Here is an 11,386-nt window from a genome sequence, read left to right as displayed (position 1 = left end):
AAATTTCTACTCAGTTTGTTGAACATCTACTGTGCAGTGAGTCAAAGAACACACAGTCTACTTAGGAGAGGGTAGAAGAAAGGCATATAGCCATATAAAAAGATGTTCGATTCCTTTACACTAGTCGTCAAAGACAAGTTGGGGCTTACAGGCAGACAGCGCAATGGTAGCACAGCTTGAGTTAAGGTCTGAAGAAGTGGCCCAGAGGTGATAATAAAAGGAAATGGAAACCTTAGGGGGCTTGTTGGTAAACGCTTGATAGTGAATTCCTCTCCATCCTGCAAAAAAAGGATTTCTAATGTATCTGTGTTGGTCACATACAGTTACAGTATTGACCAGTTTCTATAGTGTAAATGGAAAAACCCATCCTGGCTAATTTCATAGTCCATTTCAAGATATCAATGGGAAATTACTAGCTGAGTATAGTGGCACATACCTGTAATCCTAGTACTTGGAAGGCTAAGACAGTAGGATCGCAGGTTCAAGGCCAGCCTCTGCAACTTAGCAAGGCTTTCAGCAGCTTAGACTGTTTCAAATTAAAAGTAAAATGGCTGGGGATGTAGGTCAGAGGTAGAATACCCTTGGGTTCAATCTCTGGTAACACACACACACACACACACACACACACACACACACACACACAATTACCAAGTCAGGAAGAGATGTTACTATGAAAATTTCTAGTTCTGAAATGGAGTCACTTAAATTACTTAAATCACCGGGCGTGGTGGCGCACGCTTGTAATCCCCGCGCTTGGGAGGCGGAGACAGGAGGATCATGCAGGTTCAAAGCCAGCCTCGCTGGCGTAAGAGACCCTGTTTAAAAAATACAAAATAGGTCTGGGAGTGTAGCCCAGAGGTAGAAGGGTTCCATCCCCAGTACCACCAAAAAAAAAAAAAAAAAAGTAATAAAATGAATAAATAAATAAATAAATCACTTAAACCGAGACAAAATGGAGCCAGGGGGCCTATGGTAAATAAATTATATATGAATTAATCACTTCTGTAAACCACTTCTGTAATTTATTTTTCCCCAGCAATAGCCAGGGTTCCCAATGAGGAATTGCCACTTCCTAGAATGATAGCCAGCAAGAATTACTTCAAAGGGACATGTGGATTTCTCTTTCTTTAAAGCTGCCTCTTACCCCGGCCCCTTGACTGTGCCTAACCCCTGCTGGAGCATGCATAGCCTGGGTTGCAATCCTTTCATGAGATCTCTGTTTTGCAGGGCCTGGCTCTTTGTCACTCATTTTGGTTTGATATTGTTAGAGAATAAATGTGTCTCCCAAGTTTCATGGCACCGGAAACTTGATCCCCAATGCAGTGGTGTTAGGAGGTGGGCCTCCTGGAGGTGTTTAGGTCACAGAGGCTCCACCCTCGCAGATGGATTGATGCCCTTATTGCAGGAAAGGGCTCCTGATAAAGGGACGAGCTCATGCTGCGTGTGGCGGCACACACCTGGAATCCCAGTACTTGGGAGGCTGAAATGAGGATTGCAGGTCCACGGCCAGCCTCAGCTATTTAGTGAGGTCCCCTGCAACTTAGCGAGACCCTGTTTCAAACTAAAGAATAAAAATAGGGCTGGGGGTGGAGCTTGGAGATGAGTTTAGCGCCTCTGGTCCCTCTCTTGCCCTCTCTTTGCCTTCCACCATGCTGCAACGCACTGACCTGCTGCAGGTGTCCGTCTCTCGGTCTTGGACCTCTCAGCCTACAAAACCTTGAACCATGAGTTTCCGTTTGTTGTAAATTATGCGGTCTGTGGTATTCAGTTATACCCGCACAAAACGAATTAAGGCAGAAAACTGGTACCAAGAAGTGGAGTTGTTGCTAAAAGAAACACTTGAAAAGCTGGGCATGGTGGCGCACGCTTGGAATCCCAGCATTTGAGAGGCCAAGACAGAAGGATCATGGTTCTCTGACCGCCTCAGCTACTTAGTGAGGCCCTTTGCAACTCAGTGGGACCTTGTTTCAAAAATAATAAAGAAGCCGGGCGTGGTGGTGCACGCTTGTAATCCCAGTACTTGGGAGGCTGAGACAGGAGGATCGCACAGTTTCGAAGCCAGCCTCAGCCACTTAGTGAGGCTCTCAGTAACTTAGTGAGACCCTGTTTTCAGATAAAATATAAAATAAAAATAGGTTGGGGCTGTATCCTGCAGGTAGAAGGCCCCTGAGTTCAATCTGCAGTACCACACACACACACACACACACACACACACACACACACACAATAATAATAATAATAAAGACTAAAGAATACAGCTGGGGGTGTAGCTCAGAGGTAGAATGACCCTGGGTTCCATCCCCAGTATTGCAAAAAAAAAAAAAAAAGAAAAAGAAAAAAAAAGAAAGAGAGAGAGAGAGAGAGAGAGAGAGAGAGAGAGAGACTTGAAGATATAGAAGCATCTTTGGAAGCATCTTTGGAACTGGGCATTAAGAGGCTGGAGGACTTTGGAGGCAAGAACAACCCTCGATTGTGTAACCTGAGCATTCAGGGTAATTCATTCCTGAGATCTCAACCTGTGAGCGCTGCCACCTGGCTGTGCCTGGCGAAGCCAATTTGGACCAACTGCCTGAGCCCTTGGGGGCCAACTCCTTCCCAGTGTGACTGGAAGTGGTGTGTGGAGCCGGATTGTTCTGGAGTCCTAAGACTTACCTGTTTGTCCTGTACGTGCTTGGGTGTATTTGGTAGCAGTGGCTCCTGTCTTCTTCCCGGGCACTTCCTTTGGCATGCAGCGTCTCTTCTGCCCCTCACTGTGTGTGGGAGCATGAAGCTCATTTGACTTCTCAGGCTCGCTGCTGAGGCGGATTCCTCAGGATGAGCTGGCCTCCCGTGTCAACATGTCTGAAGTCAATGAGGTTCTGGACTTTGGGCTTTTGAGTTGAGGCTGAAATAAATCAAGATTTGAGCTACTAGGGTGGAGTGAATGTGTTTTTTCTGCGAGAAGGGTATGGATTTGGCTGTAATCCCAATACCTGGGGGGCCGAGACAGGAGGATGGCAGGTTTGAGGCCAGCCTCAGCAATGTGGTAAGGTCCTCTGTAACTTAGATTGGGGTATGGCTCAGAGATAGAATGCCTCTGGGTTCAACTCTCAGTACCAAAAAAAGGAGGGCATAAATTTGGGGGCAAGGAACAACATGTTAGGGTCTGAATGTGTCCCCCAAAGTTTATGTGTTGGAGACTTGATCCCTAGTTCAGTGGTATTGGGAGTTGGGGTCCAGTGGGAGGTTTTGGGTCATGGGGCACCACCCTCACTCATGTGTTCATGCTTTTGTGCCTGGAGTGGGCTTGTTAGCATGGAGTGGGCTCCTTCCCACTCGGCCACTTCTTGTCTCTCCCACCTCTGTGTCCTTCAGCAAGAAGGCCCTCCCCAATGGAGGGGGGGATGGTACATGCCTATAATCCCAGTATTTAGGAGGCTAAAACAGGAGGATTGTAGGTTTGCAGCCTTGGCAACTTAGTGAGACACTCAGGAATTTACTGAAACTCTATTTAAAAATAAAAAAGACTGGAGGTATAGATCCAAGGTAAAATGCCCCTGGGTTCAATCCTCAATACAGAAGGAAGAAGAAAGTAAAGAAGGAGAAGAGGGAGGAGGAAGAGGAGGAGGAGGGGAAGCAGGAGGGAGAGAAGGAGGAGGAGGGAGAGGAGGAGGAGGAGGAGAGGAGGAGGAGGAGGAGGAGGAGGAGGAGGGTATTGTCTCCAAATGCTACCTCTTGATCTTGGACTTCCTAGCCTTTAGAAATGGAAGCCAATTGTGTTTATTATAAATTATCCAATCTGAGGTATTCTGTTGTAGCAACACAAAAAGGACTGGCAGCAGTGTAGCAGTGCACTATTAAGTTATACTCTTTAGGGGGAAGGATGCTGGGGGTTGAACCCAGGAGTGGTCTCTCTCTCTCTGAGCTACACTCCAGCCGTCTATCTTTTATTTTGAAACAGGGTCTCACTAAGTTGCTGAAGCTGGTCTCCATCCTGCTCTCCTCCTGTCTCTGCTTCCCAAGAGCTGGGAGGACAGGTGTGCGCCACCACGTCTGGCTAAGTAGTATTTTTGAAGCACAGATACAATGGAGAGAGATGAATATATGCAGCAAAATAATTAGGACGTGGTGAGTTCTGAGCATCTATTACCTTTGCCTTTAATGACATTTATATAAGTGTGGGTTTTGTAGCTTAATTTTTTTTTTGTGGTACTGGGGTTCCTGGAAGCCCCTCTACCTCCAGGCTACACTCCCAGACCTATTTTTACATTTTTATTTGGAAACAGGGTCTCCTAAGCCAGCGCGCGCGGCTGGCTTCGAACCTGCGCGATCCTCCTGTCTCTGCCTCCCAAGCGCGGGGATGACAAGCGTGCGCCACCACGTCTGGCTGTAGCTTAATTTTTAATGATGGATGGGCTAGGTAATCACGTCACAAAATTCCTGAGTATCTGGTGATCTTCTCATGAGCCAGGACGGGCGTTAGCGGCACAGCGCGTGTGGAAACGGGAATGGAGATTAGGCAGAGCGTTCCGTGGGTGGGCACCGGTTGAGAAGCTTGGTAACTACGGATGACTTGTCCAGTTCTGACGCTCTTGCCCACATGCTATGTTCCTCTCAGCCAGATAATCCCAGCAACTCAAACTGCTCAGAAGCCCCACTCCCTTGTCTTCAGCGCGCCATACAAAAGTCTTATAAACTGAACTTTGTTTATGTTGCCTGAGATCTCAGCAAAGACCATTATTGGAATGCCTATGATCCAAAGCCACTTTCTTATAAGGAGGCCTTCCCCAAGGGGATAACCCACCCCAGCTCCAGATCCCTCCCTTCTCTTTTTCCTGATGGCTCACTGTGCTGGAACCTGAACATAAAATAGCTAGAAAACAGCCCCGCAGGAGAGTGGCCTCTGACACAGCCTGTGCTCACACTGTACTTCTGAATCCTTTATGATGGCGTCTGGGCGGCATTTTATGAGTGTTGAGCTTGGGAAGATGTGTGTCTGAGTTAATCTGCTAAGACATAAACCGGGGATGTTCCCATGCTCAATGTCATCCACTTCTCCTAGGGTGGGTCGGGTGTTGACTGAAGCAATATGTCTGGGTGTTCTGGCTACACTTTGAGTCTCACCACTGAGATTTTCCTTTGGAAGTCAGCAGCATCTCACCTCGAGTGCCTCTGAAGCCACTTGGTGCCCTGATTCCAGGTGCTGCTCACCTTTCCCCTCGCAGCAGGGTGTGCTAATTCCCTTAATGGGCTTTTTTCTCTTTCTTTCTTCTCACTCACAGTGATGGGAGAAGAACCAGCATGTGGTTCTGGGAATTCAGAGAAAAAATTATAGGTAATACAGAGCAGAGGTCTGAGGACAAGGTAGATGCCACGTGAGACTGGGGAGAAACAAGGGGCTAATAAGTGGAAATAAGCACAGGGTGTGTGTGTGTGTGTGTGTGTGTGTGTGTGTGTGTGTTTGTGTGTGTGTGTTATCCAAAAAAGCCTTGTCCAAAGCCAGGTGTGGTGGCACATGTTTGTAATCCTAGCATTTGGGAGGCTGAGACCGGAGGATAGCGGTTCGGGAACAGCCTTTCTTTCCTGATTGCTCTGGCTAGGACTTCTAAAACCATGTTGAATAAAAATGGCGAGAGTTGGCATCTTTGACTTGCTTACATTACTTATATACCTAATTTTTCAAGAGTTTTTTTTTATCATGAAAGGAAGTTGAATTTTATCAGATGCACTTCTTGCATCTATTGAGATGATGTATGTTTTTGTCCTTTATTCTGTTAATGTTTTTTGACTTTCATATATTAAGTTATCTTTGCATCTTTAGGATAAATCCCACTTAGTTATGGTGAATAATCTTTTAAATGGGTTTAGTTTGCTAGTATTTTGTTGAGAATTTTGCATCTATGTTCATCAAGGACTTTCTCTTTCTGTGTGTATTTGTGTGTGTGTGTGTGTGTGTGTGTGTGTGTGTGTGTGTATCCTTGTCTAGCTTTTGTACCAAAGTAATGCTGGGCTCATAGAATTAATTTGAAGTAGTTTTCTCCCCTTCAATATTTTGAAATAATTTAAGAAGAACTGATACTAGTTCTTTTTTATTTTTATTTTTTTTCCTTGACAGTACTGGGGATTGAACCAGGGGCATCCTACCTACCTCCGAACTATATCCCAGATCTGTTTTTTTTAACATTTTATTTTGAAAGAGGGTCTCATTAATTTGCAGAGGGTCTCACTAAGTAACAGGCTGGCTGAAAACCTGTGATCATCCTGTCTCAGCCTCCCAAGTACTGGGATTATAAATGTGTGCTGCCCCACTTAGATGATACTAGTTCTTTAACTATTTGATAGTTTGGCTAGCTTTTTGTTGCTGTGACAAAAATACCTGACAAGAGCAACTTAGAGGAAGAAAGATTTATGTGATTTCAAAGATTCAGTCCATTGTTGGCTGGCTCTAAGGCAGAAATATCATGGTGGCAAAGCCTGGCAGATGAAAGCTGCTCAACTCATGATACTTGGGGGGGTGGGGAGAGAGAGAGAGAGAGAGAGAGAGAGAGAGAGAGAGAGAGAGAGAGAGAGAGAGAGAGAGAGAGACTCCTCAAGGCCATGTACCAATGACCTACTTTCCTCACCTACCCACAGTTACTACACAGTAAATCAAGCTATTAATCCCTCAGTGGAGTGACGAGGTTAGAGCCCTTATGATGCAATGACTCCTCCTCTGAACCTTGCTGTCAATACAGGGAGTTCTGAGGGACATTACAGATTTAAGCCAGAACAGTAGATTCCAGCAGTGAAGGCATCTGGTCTTGGGCGTGTGTGTGTGTGCGTGTAACTAGGGATCAAATTTAGGGGCATTCTACCTCCATGCTACATCCCCAACCCAATTTTTATTCTTTATTTTGAAACAGGGTTTCACTAAGTTGCAGAGGGCCTCACAGCTTGCTGTGGCTGGCTGTGAACCTGTGATCCTCCTGTCTCAACCTCCCAAGTACTGGGATTACAAGCGTGCGCCACCAAGTCTGGCTGGACTTGGCATTCTGATCTGGTGCCTCTTATCAGAAATTCTAAGCAGGCTGCTTATTTTCTCAAAGATGGCAGTTACTTCCACGCTTTCAGCACTAGATGACACCCGAGGCCCGCTTGCTGTGAGTCTGCTGTTGCTGTGTCGTCCCTGTTTTAGCACTAGAGGGCAACCCAAGCCCAGGTTTGTTCCAAATCTTTAGTTACACAGTGTTCTGTGTAAACCAAGGAAGTGCCTACAAAGGCTGATACATCCTCACAAGTGTCTCCCTGGTGTGAGGGTAGGCCCAGATGCCTCATCCGTAGTCAATGTCTCATGGTCAGGGTCTCCAGGATTCTGACTAGCTCAGACAGAATCGTTGTGAGCAGACCCGCAACGCTGTGTCACACCTTGGGCCTACTGAGACTAGCCCAGTACTGGGGTAGAAGCAAGGCCCATACTACAGTGGGCTGCCCACTGCTGAGGTAGACTTGTGGCCCAAGACCATTATCATCAGCTAGAGGTGATGCTTATTAGAATAGAAGCTCAACAGACACTCTCTCCACCTGGCACTGGGGCTGCTTTAGAGGTTCTGTCTGTGGGCACCCACCTGGGAGTCGGCCATTGAGTTTCAGCTACCTGACATTGAGTTCTAGGACAAAGTCCTGTGCCTTCTGACCTGTGCTAACCCCTCGTGAATGGGGTCTGGCTTTGTGCTTTGCAGCCTGAGGTTAGGGTAGTGTTGGGTGAAGGTGGGCCCTGGGCCCCAAAGATTATTGCTAATTTGGGTAATAGCTGCAAGGACCTGCATAGTATCTGTGGCCCAGGCCTAGGCCACAGCTGGCTGTGCTATGTGCTAGAACACAAGCCTGTCTATGAGGGCACAGGTCTCTGACTGGTGCTGGGGGAGGTCCAGCTATGTTGCCCAAGGCTGAGGGAGGAGTGATGGAGACAGTCCCTTGGTCTCCCAGGCTGATGGGAGCTGAGTCATCGCTGACCTCACAGTTTTGGGAACCTGCACAGTCTTGGGTGGTGTTCCTCAGCCCGTTCCAAGACAGGCAATGTCACTGGTCAAAACTTGAGTTTGTCTCACCAGGGCTCAGGTCTGATCCAGGGCGGGTCTGGAGGCTCCATCTGCAGCCTCTGCGCTGGGTCCAGGGGTCTGTGTTTTCTGCCTGGTTCCCTGTTTCGCCACAGTGGGCCCAGCCAGAGCTCCAAAGCAAAGTTCTATGCCCTTCTTCCCTGTAGATTGAGACCTGCTTGTACTGATTATTTTTCTTCTTTTGTGGTACTGGGGATTAGACCCAGGGTGTTCTATGTCTGAGCTACGCCCAGCCCTTCTTATTTTTTATTTTATTTTATTTTATTTATTTATTTTTTTGGGGGGGTTCTGGGGTTCCTGGAAGCCCTTCTACCTCCGGTATACACTCCCACGGGCTACACTCCCAGACCTATTTTTTTAACATTTTTATGTGGAAACAGAGTCTCTTAAGCCAGCGAGGCTGGCTCCGAACCAGCGCGATCCTCCTGTCTCCGCCTCCCAAGCGCGGGGTTTACAAGCGTGCGCCACCACGCCTGGCCTTAGTTTTTATTTTGAAACAGGGTCTGGCTAAGTTCCTGGGAGTCTGGCCTTAAACCTGTGCTCCTCCTACAAAACCTACTAAATTCTGGGATCACGGGTGTGTGCTAGCTACTCTGCCCTGCTGAAGAGACTTTCTTTAGTTCACAGAAATGCTTTTATTTGTTAAATAGTGGTTGATTGTATTTATATAGGCCCATTTCTGGTCATCTGTTCCATTAACTTATGTGTTTATTAGTTCACTAAAATCATACTATCTTGATTATAATCACTTTATAGTGACTCATGAAATTGGAGTAATGTCAGTCCTCCAACTTTCTTTTTTCTTCTTTTTTTTTTTGGTATGCTAACTCTTCTGGGTCTTTTGTCTTTGCAAATAATTTTAGAATGTGTGTCATATCTTAGATATTGGGATCTTGATTAGGATTTCACTGGCTCTGTAGGTCAAATTGGGAAAAATGAACTTTTTTATGGTACTGGAGCTAGAACCTGGGGGGATTCTACCTCTGATTTACACCCCTAGCCCTACTTTATTCTTTTATTTTGAAACAGGGTCTCACTAGGTTACAGTGGGCCTCACTAAGTAGCTGAGGCTAACCGTGAACCTAGAATCCTTTTGTCTCAGCCTCCCAAGTACTGGGATTACAAGCGTGTGCCACCACACTGGGGTAAGAATTGACTTTTTTTTTTCCCTTCAGTTCTGGGGATTGAACCCAGGGGCGTTCTACCTCCAAGCTATACCCCCAGCCCTATTTTTAATTATTTATTTTGAAACAGGATCTCACTAAATTGCAGAGGGTCTCACTAAGTAGTTGAGGCTGTTTGTGAACCTGTGATCCTCCTGTCTTAGCTTCCAAGTACTGGGATTATAGGCGTTGTGACACCAGTCTCAGCTGAACTGACATTTTAACTGTGTTGAATCTTTCAATCCCTGAATATAAAATTTATTGAGATTTATTTTGATCTTGTTAATCATATTTTTAGTTTTATTTTATATCTGTACATTTAACACAGACTTTATTTGTATGCTGTTGTTTTACATTATATAAGTATATGTTGCATATTTTACTTTTATGCCATTGCATATGATATTGTATTTTTCATCAGTTTCCAATTGTTCATTTCATGTTTACAGAAGATCAGTAGATTTTTGTATATTGACTTTTTATCTTAAGACCTTGCTAGAATCACTTTTTGGTTCCAGAATTTCCTTTTTTCCTTCTCTCCTGCAGGAGAAAGATAATTTCTTCTTTCATCTAGTTCTATGTAAGTTCTAATGCGAATTTCAGTCAGGTATATCAGATTCAGAAATGTCTTGAGTCTATTTTGTCTATAGCTGTCTTCACTGACTTTAGCTACAAATGTAACCTCAGCACAGAGCTAATGATGCTAGATTCTCCTCTCAAGAGCAAAGATAATGGGAGGCATTTGAAAACATAAATGAAATAGATGCAAAAAGGGTTAAAGTTGGTTTTTCTCCATTAAAATATCAGCATGAAAGATGTTTCATAGAATTTATAACTTTCTTGCTACTGAAAACTCAATGTATTTCTGAATGTGTTAAAATTATCCAAGATATTAGGTTTTAAATAACTTTAACAAATATTTAAAGAAAATCAATAATTGGATTTATATGTAAGAATCTCTAACCACTTGTGATATAGCTGTGATTTTTAAAACAAAAGATAGTAGAATGATATAAAATATTTCCATAATTATCGCCCAAATATCTTTCCTGTCTCATTTCCAGGTCTGCATAAACATATCAGTTTCATATTCTTGCATCATATCTCAAATTTATATTAGCATTGAATGATGCAGTACAAGATCAATAATAGGTTCCATAGGAAGTTATTTCTTTCTGGAAGAAAAGCAAATGTATATGCATTTTTACAGTTGAATTGACAAACAATAAGTTGCATATTTTAAATAGTACAGTTCAAAAGTTTTACACAGATAGTATAAAAACGTGACCTAGGGATCGGCACACCTCTTTCTTACTTAGTCCGGGCCGCGTGGAGGCGCAGACGGGCGAACACAGCCAACATGCCTGTGGCCCGAAGTTGGGTTTGTCGCAAAACCTATGTGACCCCTCGGAGACCCTTCGAGAAATCCCGCCTCGACCAAGAACTGAAGCTGATTGGCGAGTATGGTCTCCGGAACAAACGTGAGGTCTGGAGGGTTAAATTTACTCTGGCCAAGATCCGTAAGGCCGCTCGGGAGCTGCTGACGCTGGACGAAAAGGACCCACGTCGTTTGTTCGAAGGCAATGCCCTCCTGCGGCGACTTGTCCGCATTGGTGTGCTGGACGAGGGCAAGATGAGGCTGGATTACATCCTGGGCCTGAAGATTGAGGATTTCTTGGAGAGGCGCCTGCAGACTCAGGTGTTCAAGCTGGGCCTGGCAAAGTCCATTCACCATGCCCGTGTGCTCATCCGTCAGCGCCATATCAGGGTCCACAAGCAGGTGGTGAACATTCCGTCCTTCATTGTTCGCCTGCACTCCCAGAAGCACATCGACTTCTCCCTTCGTTCTCCTTATGGCGGTGGTCGCCCAGGCCGTGTGAAGAGGAAGAACGCCAAGAAGGGCCAGGGTGGGGCTGGAGCCGGTTATGACGAGGAGGAGGATTAAGCATGCCCCTTCTAGGCTAGAGGATTGTCTAATTTTCTAGTCAGATAATAAAATACGATCGACACTTAAAAAAAAAAAGTTTTACACATGTGTACACTCAAGAGACCATCATAACAGTGAAAGTAAACAATACATCTATCATTCTAAAAATTTTCTCATGGACATTTATAGTCTCTACTTCGTGCTTCTCTCTCCAGTCCTTG

The 11,386-nt window shown here is 45.2% G+C and overlaps 1 protein-coding gene across 1 annotated transcript; it reads left to right on the top strand.

Moving 5' to 3' along the window:
* Window positions 1–10,598: 10,598 nt before the first annotated feature.
* On the top strand, window positions 10,599–11,183 carry LOC308272959 (small ribosomal subunit protein uS4-like; the record flags this gene model as incomplete). The annotated part of the gene is made up of 1 exon (XM_080710008.1): window positions 10,599–11,183. One exon carries the CDS (start codon window positions 10,599–10,601, stop codon window positions 11,181–11,183), a length of 585 nt encoding a protein of 194 aa, XP_080566134.1.
* Window positions 11,184–11,386: the final 203 nt, after the last annotated feature.

The sequence above is a fragment of the Muscardinus avellanarius genome (assembly GCF_963383645.1).
Source record: "Muscardinus avellanarius genome assembly, chromosome: 14".
Lineage (NCBI taxonomy): Eukaryota > Metazoa > Chordata > Mammalia > Rodentia > Gliridae > Muscardinus > Muscardinus avellanarius.
Note: the sequence above shows the minus strand (reverse complement) of the source record. Positions and strands in the feature narration are given on the sequence as shown.